A 20,734-nucleotide genomic window follows, 5' to 3' on the forward strand; every position below is an offset into this window, starting at 1 on the left:
GGCTTTATAAGTCACTAGTCAGGCTGCACTTGGAGTTTTGTCAACAGCTTTGGGCCCCATATCTGTTGTCATTGGAGAGAGTCCAGAGGAGGTTCACAAGGATGATTCCAGGAATGAAAGGGTTATCATATGAGGAGTGTTTGGCAGCTTTGGTGCTGTACTCACTGGAGTTTAGAAGAATGAGGTGGGGTGGGGGGGGGGGGGGGTGGATCTCATTGAAACATACTGAATCTTGAAAGGACTAGATAAGGTGGATGTGGAGAGGATATTTCCTATGATGGGGGTATCCAGAACTAGAGGGCACAGCCTCAAAATTAAGGGGTGACCTTTGTGAATTAAGACAAGAACAGAGGTAAGGAGAAATTTTATTAGCCAGAGAGTAGTGGATCTGTGGAATGCTCTGCCACAGTCTGTGGTGGAGGCCCAGTCCGTGAATATATCTAAGGTGGAAGTTGATTGTTTCCTGATCAGTTAAGGCATCAAAAGATATGGTAAGAGGCAGGTGTATAGGGTTGAGTGAGATCAGAAATCATCCATGATGGAATGGCCAAGCAGACTCAATGGGCTGAATGGCCTAATTCTGCTCCTATATCTTATGGTCTTATGGCCCTGCAGGAGCTCTCATTGCTCATTAGGGTGGAGGAGCTCCTGTTCTGTAATGGATCATGTGTGCTGCCCAGCTTCATCACCTCGAGGTTCCAGTCCTCGCCACAAGCTGCGTAATGAACTCATATGAGGGAGGGAATGCAGAATGAAGGTGGAGAGAAAGGGGAATGGAGGGAGGGTGGTGTTGAATGACAGCAGAAACTTATCTGTCTGTAGTACCAATGACTGATGAGACCTTAAGGTATTGGCCTATCGAGTCTGCTCTGCCATTCCATCATGGTTGATTTAATATCCCTCTCAACCCCATTCCCTTGCCTTCTCCCCATAACTTTTGATGCCCTTACTAATTAAGAACCTATCAACCTCTGTTTTAGACATCCACAGTGACTTGGCATCACACCTGTCTGTGACGATAAATTTCACATATACACCACTCACTGGCTTAAAAAAACAACTCCTCATCTCTTTTCTGAAGGGAATGTCCTAGTATTCTGAGGCTCTGCCCTTTAGTCTAGACTCCACCGTTATAGGAAGCATCCTCTCCACGTCCACCCTATCTACGTCTTTCACGATTCGATAGGTTTCAAACACAACCACCTCATTCTTCTATAATGCAGCAAGGACAGACCCAGAGCCATCAACTGCTATTAATTGGCATTGGTAACGCCAACAAACAGAACCATGATTCTCCTGATGAAGGGTCTCAGCCTGAAACATCGACGACTGCTTGTTCATTTCCGTAGATGCTGGATTTCTCCATCATTTTGTGTGTGTTACCATAATTCTTCATTCATTCAACAATCCATTGCCTTCTCTTCTCTCAAACACGAGGAAATCTGCAGATGCTGTAAATTCAAACAACAACACACACAAAATGCTGGTGGGACACAGCAGGCCAGGCAGCATCTATAAGGAGAAGCACTGTCGACGTTTCGGGCCGAGACCCTTCGTCAGGGTCTCTTCTCTTCTCTCTGTAGCTTATTGCCATAACACTTCCTGGATCTCAATACAATACTCTATATAATATTTCTGAACCACATACATATAAATCGAACCATGAATTGTAATGTCAATTGATCACCCTTTTGCACTGCGGTAGTGTCGATTTTCTCTGTGCCCTTCCCAACTCCAACCTTTCTGTATTACACTGCTGCCTGAGACTTCATTGCAAGACCTAGATGCTGGGCAGGATGTGTTTGTCATGCACGTGCAAGCCAGGTTAGCAATGCACTCAAGTCCCCAGTTATGAGGCATTACTGCTAACCGCTGTTTGACTGTGCTGTTTAGTGAGTGAGTGGATACTGGTCAAAGCATTAGTGGCTGAATACTTCAAAGGCAAAGTTAATTTACAAAGTACATTAATGCCACCAGATACATACTTGAGATTCACTTTTGTGCAGGCATTTACAGGAAAATAAAGAAGTACAATAGAATTAATGGAAAACTATGCATAAAGAGTAACAAACAACTAGTGTGCAAAAGAAGCCAAAATGAGTTATTGAATTATATATATATATATATAATATATAAAAAAAATACTGAGCTTATGTCCATTAGACCGATGAAGAGTAAATGGATTGTGTTGTGAATCAAAGTGTACCATGCTGGATCCCCTGTTGAGGCAACCAAGGGGTGATCAGCATTTTTAGTGAAGTCTGCATCCAGCGTTCAGGTTGGTGAACAGGAACCACCGAGCCAGGGTGCTGCCTTTAACTGTGCATTGAAGTCCTTGAGCCAATATATATTTTTTTGCATCATCCAGTTTAACTCCCTAACGTTAACAGGGCCTTTTCAGAAGGCAATATATGTCAACTGCGTTGGTCCAGGATCACCTAGAGACCTGATTTACATAATGGGCAATTTCTTTCTCTAAAATAATTTAAGGAACCAGCTAGTTTTTATGGGAATTCTACAGCTACACAGTTATTTTTTAGTACCGGAGTTTTATTTCCAGGCTTAAGTAAAAACTAGCTCAGTGGCACAGCTGGTAGAGCCACTGCATCCCAGCCCTGAAGACCCAAGTTCAATCCCGACATTGGACACGGTCTGCATCCAGTTTGCATGTTTCCCCGTAACTATGTAGAGGCTTCCCCTGTATGTTCTGGTTTCTTCCCATTTTGCTAAAGGTGTGCATTGCTATGTTCATTGGCTGCTGTAAGTTTCCCCAGTAGTGTGGGTGAGTGGTGGAATCTGTGGAGTTAATGAGAATGACGGGAGAAGAAAAAAAAGGTGTTTCTGAATTAGTGTGTTCTTTGTGTGTTGTAAGACCCTCCGCAGTATCTCTAAGAATGACTTTTCAAATTGTATTCACTTAAGCTACTTTTAGATTTTAACATCTTTCCTGGATCATTAATCCAGACATCTGATCACTTGAATAGCATTTTAATTATTGCTTGGCCAGATATAGAACATCTATAGATTCACAAGGGCTAGGCAGATCTCTCCCCCAATACCGTCTCCCCACACCACCATAGTCTATATCTAATGACGAGCTGGGTTACTGAATTGTCATTCCAAATGTGAGTGTCAAGTAGATGAGATATCAGTGAGCCAATTTACAGCCTACAGGCTGGGATACTGGTTGATTAATGCCCTCCATTGCCAATTATCTGTAACCTGGAGTCTCAATATTAACCTGAAAAGGAGTTGCAAAAAGCATAAAAGAGCGTTTGTTCCTGTACCATCACATGAAATTCTTTTGTAAGTGTGCACCAATTTTAGGCTTGTTATATTTTGGTATATGGTCGTGGGTTTTGATAAAGCAGGCAATAATCACAAGAGAGCACAGTGAATAGTGTTCATTCGTTTCATCTTCAATACAAATTGCATTGTGTGCAGCATTACATGACCACTGAACATCTGGATAGAACTCAATTACAAGGAGGGTGACAATAATTGAGCTCTGAAAGCTGCTGTTAGCATTGATAAAAACCAAAATCTTTGATCTAAGGGTTTTGATTAAAGAGATAGTGCTAAGCATAAGCAAAATCACTAACAGATGTAATTGTGTGGTCATTGAGTGTAATTCTATGTGCTCTAGTAGTCCGTAGAGGGGTTTTAGATTGTTATTATTGTTAAGAATTATTTTCATTTGTACTACAACATCAATGCTTGAGTGAGTTGTTGAAGAGTATAAATGGGAATGCATTCAAACTAATGAAACTAATACCACATCTCACTGGGAAAATATATTTAGTTGGGCTCAATTGATCAGGAAAGCAAACAGTTGCACTTTCAGTTCACACTGTTGATGTTAGTACCTTCGATATGATCCTAAGTTCTTGACAGTCAGCAACACAGTCACAGTACAGTCACTGTGTACCATGAGCAACAGGCACACAGCAAGCTTCCCTAAACAGTCGTAAATGAGGTGAATGATCTGTTAAAATGCCTTTGGCACTGTTAGTTAAAGAACTTAATATTGGTCAGGGAATGATTGTGCTCCCTTACTCTTTAAATCAGATTTTATTTGTTAACATGGTAGTTCTGTCTTACCGTCTTATTAGAAACACTAACCTCCAACAGAATACTGTTTCATACTAATGAATCAATGTACTGATATATTACCTGGGTTCACACAATGAGAATTCAGGAATGGAGCAAACCCATGACCTTTTGCCACTCAAATTCCCACAGAAACAGTGGGGAGGAGAGAATACAGCCCTCTGTGGATAATCCATTGAAAAGCCTTGACTTCAGGACTGCTGTAACAACAGATGATTCATTGGACTGCATTCACAAAAACCCCGAGCCATTGCCAGGCTATGGGCATCCAGCCACACTAATGTAAATTTAATAGCTAAATTTCTTCAAAATTGAATTATAACAGCTCCATGCAGTTTTGGCAACAGTTCTAGTGAAAATGACCTTTGAAGTGTTTCTATTTTACACGACATTTGATTCTCATTTCATTAAATTAAGTACAGCTCTGATGTCATGTAAGAAATATAGGATGGCAGGCCCAGCAGATATCTTGGTTAAGCTACAACATCAAATGTGCTACTCATATGGGTAGTTTGTCTTCATTGGTGTGCTTCTATATAAAGTTTTATCCATATTTTACCAAATATAATTGCCAGGATGCATACATTTGTATAACCTAATATTTCCCCTTAAACTAACTTCAGTTCATTAGTCAAGTAAAGATGAATAATCGAAGGATTAAGTTATCACAGGGTAGCACAATATTTATGATCTTTGACAATGAAAAAAGCTTAAATAAATTGCTAATAAGCTTTGAAATCGTTTTGTGCATAATCATTGTCATAGTATAAAGTGCTTTCATTGATATTGGATTAACATAGGGGATGTGATTCACAATTTATAGACCATCAATGCTGAAGGTCTTTGAAATGTTAACTGGAATTGAAAGGCTGAGGCTCTAATGCTAGCGGCTCATGTCTAACAACTGACAAATGGAGGTGATGTCTGTGAAGAAATGTGTTAGGACTTTAGCGGCAATAGTTTCCATGGTCCCATTATTCATCATCTCTTGTCAGCAGAGCGCTTTAAAATTTGAGTGAACCTGCCAATTGTAATTTTGGGCACAGTTGAATCACTATATTTAGATTGTTGCCAAGCAGTTTCTAGTTCCTGCTGGCCTTAAAGTTTGTAATTATATGGAGTCTGTGCCTGGACTGGTGTAGACTGTCATTTGCAGAGACCATATCAAGGTACTCTTGGTTTGACACTGATGTTGCTTTATAAGACAATGAGGAATATTTTGGACCTGCAGGATACCTGTTTAAAACTTCAGAGCTATTTAAAATCTTTTGAAAATCCTGCCATTCTATACCAGTTCCAAATCATTTGGAAGTTATTGATTTGGGGCTTGCATCTGACTAGAGTGTTGGTTTTGGAGTCGGACATAACAGATGATGTTTTATACTTATGGGGAGAAGCTTGACCCACTGAGTTCCTCCAGCTGGTACTTCGTTGTGGCAAGTTCCAGCATCTGCGGTCTCCTGTGTGACACTTAATGTTTTGTTTCTGCCTCCTTACAATGTTTGTCTCAGTTTCACAATGGAACTCCAATCTGCTGTGCATACTCCATCAGCAAACCTCATGTAGTGCCTCCTAGCTAGTGACACATGGAAACTGAACTCCTTTCAGACTCGGGCTGAATTACACAGGATGGGGAGGAGGTCTGGCCCCTACACATGTAGCACGCAGGACCACTGGCCTGTGGACACACCCTAGTGCTCGTGAACCAGACCCCTATCTATTGGTAGTCTTGGGAGAGATGAAGGCAAGATATCTGGAGTGGAACCCCTAAGGAGGCTGGACATCACTGAACATCCTTCTGGCAGCTCCTGCGGCCAAGCTGGTGCCAAATGGATTGCTTGGCTTTCCTTTGGACTACACCGATGAGGCTGAGGGGGGGATCTTGACGACTGGGCATCCCAGAATCTCCATATGTTCTGTTCAGGCTTGTACCAATAGTGCACACCAATTGTCCTTCGAGACAGACAGATGCCATCAACATCGTCATTATCATCCTCATCATCATGATCGTCGTCATCATCACCACCACCATCATCATCACTCTGAAGTAATTAACATGTCCAGAATTAACAATTAAATAATTGGAAATCATTTGGGAGCACCAAAGCCTTTTGAAAAATACTGAACACAGACCAAAGTGAAGAGGCAAAGTTCATAGATTAATTTAACATTCTGAATACTGTAATTCATTGAAGCAGCAAGACCCAACAAGACATTGAGAATGGGTAGAATTGCAATGGAGCGAAGTGAGATCCTGAGAGGTTAATTTCCCTTGTTGGAACATTTTCTTACACACTTAATAAATGGTTCTTTGAACCATATTTCTACACAACTTTGCGTTGCTACTTTAAGAACAGCTGATGTGGGTTCAATGTCACACGGGGTGATGGAAATAAATGGAGAGAAGGGGTGAAAATAAACTTTTGCCTTTTTTTAGGTTTTATATTACTTCCCTTTTAGGATAGATAAAAACATCTTATAGCTGCTCAGATATTTCTGAAATGTGCTCATCACTGTAATGAGAGAAATAAAGTTATTAATTTGCAATCTGCTGGCTCCCACAAATGTGATAATGACCCGATGTAATTAGAATAAAGGGAAGAGGCAATTAACATGACATGGAGCCTGGATTGTACTATAAATGGGAGAGAAGGCCAAATGAGCTGGATGGCTGGCTTGTGAACCAAATTCTAACAAGTTTTCTCTTTCAGCAAAGATAGAGAAAGTAGAGATTATCTATTCATTTGTTCTGTTCTAATATTGAGAGATAATTGCTGGGCTTTTCTCTCGGCTATGCAGCAATTGAGATGTCTGGATAGAGTTTATGACACAATAAACCTGTTTAATAATAGATGAAAATTTTGAACAAATCTCCTAAAATGTGCTCCCATACCTTGTGTATTCAGGTGTTGATGTTCAGGTACTGTTGTTCTTCAGCAAGCGTTTCTATTCGAGCATTGCATAGTCACATATATTGGGCAGCTCAGTGGGCCAAAATACGAGGGGTGATTGATAGGTTCGTGGCCTAAGGTAGAAGGAGTCAATTTTACAAAACCTAGCACATTTATTTTTCCTACATTTCCACACTTAGTCCAGCGGTCGTGGAGTGTACAGATCCCTTCTTTGTAGAAGCCAGTGTCTTGGACCTCCAGAAGTGGTCCACAGCATGGGGTGATTGATAAGTTCATGGCCTAAAGTAGAAGGAGTCAATTTTAGAAAACCTAGCACATTTATTTTTCAGCATGGTCCCCTCCTACATAAAAACTCCTCAGGGTTGATTGATAAGGTCGTGGCCTATAGTAGAAAAATATGAGTTATTAACTTCAAACTTTCTGCATAATCACTCAAAGAGTTTAACTGCATGTGTATGTAACGAGAACTGTATAACCCATCTCCTTCTACCTTAGGCCACAAACTTATCAATCACCCCTGCTATGGACACTTTCTGGAGGTCCAAGATCCATATGCTCCACAACCGCTGGACTAAGTGTGTAAATGTAGGAGGGGGCAATGTTGAAAAATAAATATGCTAGGTTTTCTAAAATTGACTCCTTCTACCTTAGGCCACAAACTTGTCAATCTCCCTTCGTATATTCTTTTTGCCATCTGTTCTGTTCTGTGTTACTGAGCTTTACAAGCACTATGGCGTCCATTTCTCCACAGGACAGCGATGATGTGAAATAGGCAGAAGCATTCCTGAAAAACGCCATTGTATTGCATCACCGTCGCAATGAACTTCTCCTGTATTGTGGCCCCGGAAAAGGAATGGATTGCAGTTCTTTTATGAACTAAAATTCTTCATACTCAGTTTTGTGTCACCGTTATTTCATAGATTAATTGAGCATAGAGTATACTGAGCAGTGCTTATTTTCTATTCAGCAGATTAAGTGTATTATCCAGGATCCACTTCAGGCTGATCTCCACTCCATCTATCACATATGGAATTCACATTCCTGTGAAGGGCTGTGCTGAAAGTATTCTTGAATAAAATGCAAAAGAGCCTCAATTGAAATAAAAGTTAATATGCTATATGTGGAAAGTGATTAAGAAGTGATTTTTTGCCTTGTTGCTTTATTCAGATTTTCTTGCAACGCCATGGTGAGAGAGCGATGCACTTCTCTAATGGCAACATCTTAATTGGTGCGGAGGACTGGTGTGGTTGCTATGCAAAGAGTTTTATCCAATACTGTCCCTCCCAACACCACAACAGTTATCGTCAATCTGGTGATACCTATTTCACCCTATAGGATAATATTAATCGAGATACTCACCAGTTTGCTATTTTGCACACAGTATTTTACTTGGGCTATCAAAGCAGTTTAAGTCTCAAAGTATCAAAGGAGTGACTCATCTGTTGTATGCGGGGGTAAACGATGGCTTTTACTCTGGGAAGACTAAGGCACTGTAACATTGTGGGATATCCCCAAGGTCTAGGTTGTCACTGATTGTACACCGGCATGAGCAAAGACTTCTATTCTGGGACTGTCACTGAGGAGCATAATAGAATCTCACAAGGCTGCTGTCAAGATATTGTGATTACAAGGGAATGGCATGTCCAATTTGTAGGAAATGTGTGGAGAATAGCTGAAGAAAATTTGAAATGCCATTCCTGTTTGCTTCCTGATGCTAAACGAAGATACAGAAAAGCACTGGCAGTTATCAGAATAATTATTAAACATACTGATGCCATTCTGAAGCAGCAAAATGCTAATCATATTTGTCTTAAACATTTCCCTTATTACACGCTTCTCTCTGTTCTTCAAGCACCCTGAGTATATTTGCTACCTTTCTTATTCTGACAGCATCTCCTGTCTAGCAATTATCTTGATGTGAGGTGGTTGTGTGGAATCTTTTTGCTGCACCTTTTCTCTGAGCACCGTGCATGATTACTAGAAGCTGTAGTTAAACACTGTTCTTTGATCCAGCCCACAATGAGCTCTTAATCTAGCTAATCAGAACTAAGGTGTCAGCGTATCTGGGAAGAATATTGGCATTTCCTTGTGCAATGTCAGCAAGTTCTAAAAGTTCACGTGTGTCTACAACCTTTTGCCCACCGTTTCCTATTGGTACTCTGAAGAAGTTGGCTCTCCGACAGAGTGCACAGTTGCATCAATTTTCTTACACTTGTATTTGCAATCTACTCGCTTAATTTGTGCTGGGCTAGATTTGGCCCTGGGCTGGGAACCCTAATCATCTGATCGGAGAGAAACAACTGTAAGAAAACAGGGTATGAGAGTGGGTAGTTTACCCTTTTTAATTACTTCATCTTAGCTTAATGTTACACTTTGCTTTTCCTTTTGCATTTTTTTGATTGTTTAACAAAAACAATTGATTTTAATTGCTGTTGGTGTTCTTGAATGTTTCTGAATGCAGGAGACTTTCTTTGGTGGATTTGACAGCAGGCTAAGCCCAGGGTTGCAATTTAATTAGCAGTTGATTTATTTCAGATGTTTTATTGATAATTACCACCCAGGACACCAAAAATAACTCGTCCACTCTCTGAAATATTGTTAAAGGATTTTCTATCTTTATTTAAGAGAGAGGAGATGTCTAATCTAAAAACCGATACCACTGATGTTATGCTTTGCAACTCCCAAACATTAAACTAATTTAAATGAAGACACAGGAGTCCAAAATGTGGGTTTAACTTTGAGTTTATTTTAAGCAAAGTACACATGTATGATTTATGCAATTTTAGCATTTATACATATAATCCATAATGAATTATTTAAATTAACATGAATGCTTAATCAACCAATATATACAAGATTACTCTTGCATATATTAAATACACAATACCTGACAGCATAGCACTCTCTCTGAGCAACACGTGACTGTTTACATAGACTCTTTTATGCAAATTCCTGGAATGAGATTTGAAGGTATGCCCTTAACTCAAAAACAATAGTTCCATCCATGTTTATCTAACTTCATTTCTTTGCTCTTCTCTTTCACTTGCTAGAAATTATTTGTTTAGGCATTCCAAGCATTTGGGTTTGCCGAATTTGTGCATTGTTTACACAAATGTAAACAAAGCAGAGGTGATGAATAACGATCAGGTGCTTTAAGCAGTATGCAAGGGAAAGTAAGTATAGTTGACATGGTCAACATTAATTGCTTGCTTAAGGGGCATATTAAATGTCAATCTTGCATCCACAGGCAATAACTGGATTTTGTAGGTAATTACCATTTTAGCAGTGGGTTTGTGCGTGACCTAATTGCGCAGTTTCCAACTGTTTCCCGAAAAGTGCTCTCATTATGGATAAGTCAGGCATGAGCTGCAAGGATGGATGTGATTTATCCATAGGACATTTGGAAAGCTTCCTACTTTACTGGAGCTTGCCCTTTTGTTGGCATTAGGCTTTTATGTGAAATAGAGAGTGGAGATCTTTGTTCTTGTCAGGATGAGCTGGAATACAGCAGCTGAACAACATGACATGGACATCTGTGGACCTGTGCTTATTGGTAAGATGCACCTGAGACTTAAAGATGCCTACTTTAGTATTTTTGTCATGTTCAAGGTGAGATCATAAGCTCTAAAAAAAAGGCTTCACTGTCCAAGTCCATGACACAGATTTATTGATCCATTGCCTCCATCTGGTTTGGGAAATTAATTTCACTTTATTTCAGTTAATTTTGGCTGTTTGTCCCTTCTGTGGAGGTTTTGCGTACTTTCTGTAGGAGCTATTTTCTAGGGTTGTAGCTGGTGCTTTTTTAATTAATTTGTGGCTCAGTGGAGTTTCAACTTAATGATGGTAACCATTGGTTGAAAAGTAACATAAAAATTTTGTCTGACATCTCTGGAATAAATGTATATGGGACCTAATGGTACAGTGCAGGATGGTTTGAGTGAAGTAAGAATCCTATAAATATTGCTTTCAAGTGTATTTGAAGGAAAGAATATTTGGATCACTTGTTCAAATTTTCATCTCTGATCAAACAGATGGTGGTATACATTTAGTTAGCAATGTGCTGGGGAAGCTGGTGTTGTTTTACAATAACATCTCTTGACAATGCAAGACAGAAAATAAAGGGGTGGGAAAGATCATCTGAAATGGCAGGAATGAAAAAGAGCTTGTGAAGAGACCTTGCATTATTTTCAAATGCTGAATTATAAAATCTATATTTGCTCTTGTAAACAAATATATCACCCACTTTGAATTTATTGCTTGTGCCTTTTGGAGAAGCAAGAGATATTTTTCAATCTGCAGAAACTCCAAGATACCATTGGAGTAGAGAGCAGTGGATGTAAATTGTTTCCAACCCCAAACAATTTTAACTCGGTTTTATTGCTGTTTCTCCTATCATTGAGTGTAAAGGGAAATTGACACTTGATCACAGGTAAACCTACTGGTAAATCTGCATTTCCCTCCACATGACAAAATGATGTAGGCATGTTCAGTTGGAGACAATAAGCAAAAGACTGATTTTTCTTCCCCCCTTCCCCCCCCCCCCCCGTATTGACTGACTAGCTACAATTGCCAGTGATATGCTATTGTCCCAGAGACTCTGATTATTTTCAAAGGCTCCATAGCAAAGTCAGTAGTGAAACTGCTTTAGATAGTAAGGTCTGGCATGGATAGAACTTCATCACTTTTCTCTCACGCAACTATTTGACCAATCTGTTTTCCTCCAGTTCCTCCTCCCAACATATAGTTGTGTGCAAACACTTCTGCCGTCGCACTGGCATGGATTTTGTAGTCAATATTGGAGTTGTACACACACAATGCTGGAGGAACTCAGGAAGCCAGGCAGCATCTATGCAGGGAAATAAACAGTCAATGTTTTGGGCCAACACCCTTCATCTAAACCAGAAAGGAAGGGGGAAGAGGTCAGAATTGGAGATATGTTGTTTGCTGTTTGGGATGCTGGGGGGCACTAATATACTGGATGGTTACTGTCTGCAGTGCACACAAAATGCTGGAGGAACTCAGCAGGTCAGGCAGCATCTATGGAAATGAGTAAACAGTTGACTCTTCATCAGGCCTAGAAAGGAAGGGGCAAAATGCCAGGATAAGAAGGTGGGGGAAGAAGGAGTAAAAGCTAGAAGGTGATCGGTGAAGCAGGTGAGGAGGAAGGTAGGTGGGTCAGGGAGGGAGGAATGAAGTGAGAAGCTGGGAGGTGATAGGTGGAAAAAGAAAATGGCCAAAGAAGAAGGGATCAGAAAGAAGAATGTAACTGTCTGTCCCAAGGATGATTTGCATAATTGAGCAAGGTTGCCAGTCCCAACCCAGCAATGAAACTGAATATTTTTATAACCAGTCAGGTTGAAGAACAGATTCATTCTTCTTGGGTGAGTTGATGCTGCCACACTGGCAGGTGACAGGTGAGGTCAGGTGCAAAGGAAGGTGGTTAAATTGGGGAGGAGAGATGAACTAAGAAGCTGAGCGGTGATAGGTGGAAGAAGTAAAAGTTTAAAGAAGGAATGATATAACAGGAGAGGACAGCGGACCATTGAAGAAAAGGATGAAGGAGGAGAACCAGAGGGAGGTGAAGAGAAGGGTAACCAGGAAAATTATAGTGGCAAAGAGGGGAGAGAAATTACTGGAAGTTAAAGAAATCAATGTTGATGCCATCAGATTGGAGGCTACCCAGATGGAATATAAGGTGTTGCTCCTTCAACTTGAGTTTGGCCTCATCATGACTGTAGAGGAGGCCATGGACAGGCATTTCAGAATGAGGATGGGAAGTTGAATTGAAATACATTATCACTGGGAGGAGGTGCTTGACTAAGTGGTTCCCCAACAAACAAGAGAGAATCTGTGGGAACTCAGCAGGCCAGGCTGCGTCTAGGAAAAAAGTGCAGTCGACGTTTCGGGCTGAGACCGTTCGTCAGGACTGGAGCAACTGCTCATCTTTTTCTCACCCAGTCCTGCTGGAGGGTCTCGGCCCGAAATGATGACTGTAGATTTTTCCGTAGATGCTGCCTGGCCTGCGGAGTTCCTCCAGCATTTTGTGTGTGTTGCAAGTAAGTATCTTCGAATATTTCTTTCTGGCAGAGGTAGATAAGCTCCCCAATCTGTGTTGGGTTTTACCAATCCAAGGGAGGTTGCACTAGACTCAAAACAAATGGTAGATGGCTCCAATGGACTTACAGGTGAAGTGTCACCTCACCTCGAAAGACTGTTTGTGGCCCTGAATAGTGTTGAGGGAAGATGGTGTAGGGCCAGATGTAGCACTTGTCATGCCTGCTGAGATAACGTCACACCTGCCAGGAGAGAGATTAGTAGGGACAGAGAAGTGAACAAGGGAGTCACAAAGAGCGATCCCAATGCAAAGTGGAGAGTGGGGGTAGGGGGAGAGGAAAATGTGCTTCGTGTTAGGATCCAGTTGGAGGCAGTGGAGGTTATGAAGAATGATGTGCTGGGTGAGGAGGCTCAGGTGGTGATAGGTGAGAACAAGGGGAACCCTATCCCTTTCACAATGGGTATGGGATGGGTGGTGCTTTAAGCAGATTCATGTAAGCCTAAACTTATACTGTACTGAGAAAACTGTGTGGCATTTGCACATTGATGTCATCCTTGCTTTAGATGTGCCATTCCACTCCCACTGTTGCCAAGCATAGAAATGCTTTCCTACATTCAGGTTTATATTAAGTGATAGAAGAGATATTACTGTTAGGTCCCCTACAAAAATTAAAACCTATTGAATTTTTCATTGTTATTTTCTGATTTAAAAATCTGCTCATCTTTCTACCAGGCAAGATTGTAAAGAAATCTATAAATTTCTATCTGTGAACATTATGTCATAATGCTTAAATGGCAGTTTAATATTCCTCTTACAAAGCTTAGAATGAAAATTGTTTTCTCTTGTTTGTGAAAGTTCCAACTTATATGAACGCCCATAAGGTTAACCTTGCTACCTAGATAAGAAAGGTGATTGTTAAGATTCCCATGAGTCAGCTGCGGGTGTGGGGTATGGAAAAGTTAAAAATGCAGTTTTGCAAATGTTACTTAATTGGTCTTATGGATCCTTACATTGACCTTGACTACATGTATAAGGTAAACAAACTTTTGTGTACACTGGGGCCATATGCAAGGTCACCATTGTCTGCGTTAATGCTCAGAATAATTTCTTTCCATTTCCTGTTTATCTTTCACTTGAGAATGTTACATGCAGAACTGCTCTTTGGTTTTTCAGTTCTACTGCCAGGATATTTGAGATGAGAATCAGAAGTTAATCCAAAATGGTCTGTGTGACCATTTTTGTACATAGTACACCTCAAGCTATTTGACAACTTTAAAAGTTCAAAGTAAATTTATTATCAATGTACATACAGAATATGTCACCATATACAGCCCTGAGATTCATCTTCTTGAGGGCATTCACAGCAGGTACAAAGAACCACAATTAAGATCAATGAAAAACCACACATAAAGACAGAGAAATTGTACATGCAAAAGAAAAACAAAATATTAATAGCTAAATAAATAAGTAACAAATAGTATTGGGAACATTAGTAGTAGAGACCTTGAAAGTGAGACTATAGATTCTGTTATCTGTTCAGTGTTGGGATGAGAGAAACTATACATGTTGGTTCAGGAGTCTTTTGGTTGAGGTATAACAACTGTTCCTGAACCTGGTGGTGGGACCTAAGGCTCCTGTACATCCTTCTTGATGGCAATTGCAAGAAGAGAGCATTACCTTGGTCTAGTGGGCATTCTTGATGATGGATGCTGCTTTCCTGCATTAGTACTCCTTGATGTGCTAAAAGGTGGAGGGTGGGGGTTTTTCCTGTGATGAACTGGGCTGTATCTTCTACTTTTTGTAGACTTTTCCATTCAAGGGCATTGGTGTCTCCTTATTGGGACATGAGGCAACCAGTTAGTATACTCTCCAATATGCATCTATAGAAGTTTGTCAAAGTTTTAGATAACCTGCCAATTCTTTGCAAAGTTCTTTGAAAGTAGAGGTGCTGCTGTGCCTTCTTTGTAATGGCTCTTATGTGCTGGACTCAGGCAGATCCTCTGAAATGATAACGCTGAGGAATTACTGAACATCGCCACCTCTGATGAAGATCGGCTCATGGATCTCTGGTTGTCTCCTCCTGCAGTCAATTATCAGCTCTTTGATTTTACCGATGTTGAGAGAGAATTTTTTTGTCTTGTCACCATTCAGACAGATTTTCAATCTCAGCAGTAGTTACCATTGATAATCTCGTCTTGTTTAACAGGCATGAGTTTGCTCTTTATTAGCTCAGGTTACCTTTAGCTGGTAACCCTGACATTGTGAATGGTCATGGAATGAAACTGGCCTCACGTGAATTCTCTCTGAAGCATGCACACACATATCTTGTACATAAGGCATAAGTGCTTTGTGCAACAAAATTTTACGAAGTACTTTAATGCACAATTGAAATTCTATCAGCAGTGCAATCCATATGAATATATTTTGTGAAGCACCGTATTCCTTTGTTTAGTTATTTACAAATTCTCTGTAGCCTGCAGACGGCTCTTTTCACATTTCTACAACCACTGCAGTCTGTTGGCAGGAGGTAGAGCAGCAGGTTAAGCTGCATAATATCATTCCTTCTGTCTTATTCCCTTGTCCCTAATGTGATAGACCATCCCATCATGGCACAGGGCTCCATCTGGTAGGTTGGCTGAGAGATGACAGGATTCAGTTACAGTAATGGCAGATATTCTCTGAAGTGGGAAATGGTTACTTGACCTCATCCAGATATCTCATTCACTGACAAGCAGGCACTCAGCCAGATATATATTTTAAAATATGTAAATATAAGTTATAAATATATAATTTTGAAATGACTAAGGCTTCCAGAATAAGTTCATAAAGTTATTGCAGCCAACAATCTGTGTGAAAGACATCCATCATTTTTGAACATCATCATGACAGAAATATATACCAGTAAAGGCAAAGCAAAACACTATGCAATATGGTTAAAGGTATTTATGTGCTTGCATTTTATTAATAGCTCAAAATAATGCTTTTGAAGAACATTTCAACAGATTTACTGATTTATATCCATCTACAATCTCAAGATTGAGACAATGTAATGAAATACTTACAGCAGCATCACACGCATATAGTATACAAGCAGCACTCACAACAAAAGCGTAATTTTTCTAAAGAAAAGAGCACAGGTATAACAGCAAAGAAGTCCTTTTTAGTATAAAGAGATCATAATGTTGCTATACAAGGCAGTGATTGCATTTGTGCAGGTTGGTTCAAAAATCAAATGGTTGAAGGGAGGGAGATGTTCTTCAACCTGGTGATGTGGGACTTCAGGCCTCTGCATTTCCTGCCTGATGATAAGATGACTTGATCTAATGGTGGGGATCTTTGATGGATGCTGCCTTCTTGAGGTAGAGCCTTGAATTGATTCAACTGATGATGGGAAGGAATGCACCGTAATGCATTTGGCTGAATCCACTGCTCTTCACAGCTTCTTGAATCCCTGCACTTTTTCAGATTGCCATACCAAACCATGATGCAACCAATCCGGAGACTTTCAACAGTATATCTGCAGGGGTTCGTTAGAACATTTGGTAATGGTCAATCAAAGTAGCATAAGGCAAATACTTAACAATTGTTTCAGTAAGTGAAAACGTGCATATATGAATCTAAAGAAAAGAAATATTTAGACCTGGTACTGGCCCAGTCATTTGACTGTATCTCTATTTATTTAAAATAGAGCTATCCTGTAAATGTGACAGTGGCCATTTTTAGTTTGCATTACTTGCTAATTTGAAAAGCCAGTTAGTGACTTGTGTGATGCTTACGCTTTCTACAGGAGACATGCATCAAATGATAATGTTCTCTGTGCAGCTCTCTGTTGCTAGAAAAGTCAAACCATGTTATCCTGAGAACACATCATTGGGCAGCCTGGGGCAGCTAGGCTCTCATAGTACTGAGGCTCCACAGAGGCAAATCCCTTTACCACTTTGGACACCACATTTCCTGCACTCAAATGATCTGCCAACCTTATTTGCAGGCTACCCTTGACTGCCAACCATCCCATACTTTCTAGTTCCCCACATCACTGATCTTCTTTAATGATTTGTTGACCTTTCTTAACTCCTGCCACACCTTATCAAGATTCTGAACCCCCACTCCTCCCTGACAAGGTGGCACAAGATATCAGTGTCCAGCTAGCTAAGCCCCCCCCTTGGATGCAGATCTGACCCTGACAGGTTCTTTAATCAGTGGCCCTTTCTCAAAAACATCATGCCATCTGAAAAGTTTCTTCACCCAGAAAGTTAACCTGATCAACCTTTCTAGTCAGTGTCCCAACCCCTTTGTCTAATACTTTAGTTGCTGCATTGCACTCTTAACACTTTAAACCACTTTTTATAATGCTGCTTTCATTGTAAATGCATGATGCTTTTTATGTATTTATGCACATTTTATTCCCCTAACTATATTCCTATCTAATTCTTTATTCTTTAGAATCATTGAATGTTATTTTTGTTGTATGTCAAGCCAACACATCACAGCAAATTCCTAATACATGCAAGTCTATATGGTGAATAAAATTGATCCTCGATCTTTGATCCTTAAGTCAACTATTTTCCATTCTCCATCGACCACCAGACCTGGCATCAGCCCAACGGCTGTAGTGTCTTTCATGTGGAGATCTTCTGCAGAAGGCAGATCACGCAGTGTTTGCTTACTGCTACGCTAAAAGTACTTGGTCTGGACATGCCGGGGTAGTACAGGCATACCTTCACCAGAAAAGTAACCTTAGCTAGTGAAGTTTCTATTTGCTCCAGTGAATTGAGTATTAAACATTGAGTGCGTCCAATGTTGTTTCTTAGATGTGTTGCCCATCTATACTCAATGCAAACAGAAGAAGTAGACAATTAGGAGGAGCTCAGGTTGACTACTCCTGGAAGGTGTTGACATTAAGCAGCAGCCTTTCAGTGTTGGTGGCTAGGAGAATAAAATTGAAGACAAGTAAAACACTCTCCAGATTGTATGCTACAACTTTGCAACACCTTTATTTTTATTCATTGCTGTGAATTCTCAACCAAATGGAGTTGCATAGCAACCTTCTGTATGGGCTTTGGTTGCCAACTGCAGCAATGGAAAGTGGCCTTATTTTACATGTAAACCAGGACTTCCACCTACCAGTTTGGTTACCAATTATGAATCTTGATGAGGTCGTTGTTTAGAAAACCAAAACACGGAAAATGACAGAGCACTCAGCAGGTCAGGCAGAATCTATAAAGAGAAAAACAAAAAATCCACTTTTTTTTAGATGGATAGCTTATCATCAGATCCGAGTGTTGAATGTTTCCATCATTTTTGTTTTTGTTCTGTGTTTCTAGCACCTGCAGTTATTTCTCTGTTTCAATTGCATTTTGGGATTTAGAATGCTGTATTTGGCTTTTCATGCAGATCCCTCAGATCAGCTATGCGTCAACTGCTCCTGAACTGAGTGACAACAGCCGCTATGACTTCTTCTCCCGAGTGGTTCCTCCTGACTCCTACCAAGTTCAAGCAATGGTGGATATTGTTACAGCCCTTGGATGGAATTACGTCTCCACTCTAGCCTCAGAGGGTAACTATGGAGAAAGCGGTGTGGAGGCATTTATGCAGATCTCAAGGGAAACGGGTAAGTGGCAAGTTATGAAAGCTTAGTTACTTTAAGATTTTCTGAAAACAATTTGGAATAAGCAAAATTATTGGACGATGTCCAAATCGGACGTCCTTTAAATGTTTGAGAGTGATTTCAGGATTTTCAGTTTATTAAAGCATTACATGTTTATCTACAATAATTGTTTTCATTAAATATTTTAAGGAGAACAGAGGGGTCACACTATGAAATTGTGCATACAAATTGAAGCTGAGCAGTATTGTTCGTAGCCGACTCAAGTGAGATCTGAACCCCTTTTCTGACTGGGGTAGGGATCACTTTATACAGCAGGGACACATTGTTTAACATTGATCAGATTAAGTGTAATCTCCAGGATCACTTTTAATATCCAAGGAGGCTGAAGACGAATTTTACCTAAATCCTTTTCTCTACTTCAGTGGCCTGGGAATTTTTTCCGTGCACTCCTGTCAGCAGGTTGCATTGCCTCCTGGGAAGCACATGTTATGACACCTATGACAATTCAGCTGTGTGGGGCTGGCCAGAAAGTTTGTAGGGACTTTGCCTGTCCATTTTCATATGGTTTGTGTCCTCCAAATGTATCCATTATATATGCCCAATCTTCAGTGGATTGCAATAGAATATTAGATTCATTAACTATAATGGAAACTTATGTAATCTCATTTATGATGCTTCAAATTGTACAAGTATTATTTAAAATTGATGATGAGCCAAGATTATAACTTCATAAAAGTTTTCTGTACTATTGAAATTATATTAATGTTTTAATCAAACAGATTATTGACAGAGAACTCTACTTGACAAATGCTATGGAGGCAATGTTAGGTAATGTTTATCTTGACTGTGAGCACAACGTGCATGGCAGAATCATAAGATGTGATTCTCTCTGCTGCAGTTCCTAATTCTGAAAAAAATTCAACTGAGGATGAATTGAAGATTACAATGCCATCTCTCTTTGAGGCTAAAGATTAAGAAAAACTTGCGAAGTCTTGACACAGGAGAGGAAGGTGACAGTCCAGTTGTTAAGATGGGGGAATGATCTGGGTATTGCTGGATCAGTCCTCGTTAGTAGTCGTTCTGAGGATGTAGCGTTGAAGCCGGTGGTCACAGTGTAGTGACCTAAATAAAATAGACGGTGTTTGGTGCCCTTTGAGGACCTTCAGGATCTTACAATTAGCAACATACGTAGGTCTTACTAATCATGTGGGTTTCGACCTTGTGGATTGTTTTGCTCTTTTATGCCTCAACAGAGTTTTAGAGAGGACTGAGCTTATTCAAGAAGCCTGGGTAAGGTGACCTAAAGGAAAGCTTTTCGGTAGAGAAGAAGAATGGGATTAGTAAGTGTGTGAATGGAACATTTAGAGCTGGTACCCAATTATCCTGTGAGTGCGTTACCTTTTCAACATATGAGCATAAGAATTGCTGGGGAAACAAATCCCTACAGATTCATCTTCTGTAATCCAGATAGGCATGAGACAGAATGGTAATCATGGCATTGAATAATGAGCATGGACAAGCTACAGTCAGTCTCCAAAAGACCCATGCATAAGACCAGCCTTGGGTGCCAATCAGCTGTTCCTAGTATACTATGTACATTTGTATATTTGTATGTGCATATATGTATGTATATATACTATGTATATAGTATACTATGCTTACTATATCAGATCTCAAATGATCATAACTCAAAATGTTATTTTATAAAACTAAATCTGCTGAACTTGCATTTGACTGAATCGATAAACAAACTCCTTTTATCCCAGAATACACACAGTTCGCACACTTGCTTACTGAAAAATTGATCACGGCTGAAGTTGCCCTCCAAGAAACATGCTTGAGGGCAAATTTGACTTAATGTAATCAAAAATGTTGGATTTAGCAGGCAATAGTACTTTAGACTGAAAAGGGTACATTGATCAGCAGATGGACTTTGCGATCTATCCTCACTAAACATCATTTTGACAGATCCACAGGTTTAATTGTGTCTAGTTAGTTGAAGCCTGTCAAAGGTTAATGAATTAAAAATCTGTGGTGTAAATTCTTCTT

At 40.0% G+C, this 20,734-nt stretch overlaps 1 protein-coding gene across 4 annotated transcripts in view; it reads left to right on the top strand.

Moving 5' to 3' along the window:
* LOC140734715 (metabotropic glutamate receptor 8) overlaps nucleotides 1–20,734 on the top strand; it is a 402,709-nt gene that overhangs the window by 155,675 nt on the left and 226,300 nt on the right. For all 4 annotated transcript variants that reach the window (XR_012100592.1, XM_073059083.1, XM_073059085.1 and 1 more), the window contains one exon: nucleotides 18,472–18,688. Coding sequence is in view for 3 of the 4 variants with exons in the window: in XM_073059083.1 (XP_072915184.1) it covers nucleotides 18,472–18,688 (217 nt within the window). In the remaining variant the exon portion in view is untranslated. The remainder of the gene's footprint in view (nucleotides 1–18,471; nucleotides 18,689–20,734) is intronic.

This window comes from Hemitrygon akajei, chromosome 10 (assembly GCF_048418815.1).
Source record: "Hemitrygon akajei chromosome 10, sHemAka1.3, whole genome shotgun sequence".
In the NCBI taxonomy this organism is placed as follows: domain Eukaryota; kingdom Metazoa; phylum Chordata; class Chondrichthyes; order Myliobatiformes; family Dasyatidae; genus Hemitrygon; species Hemitrygon akajei.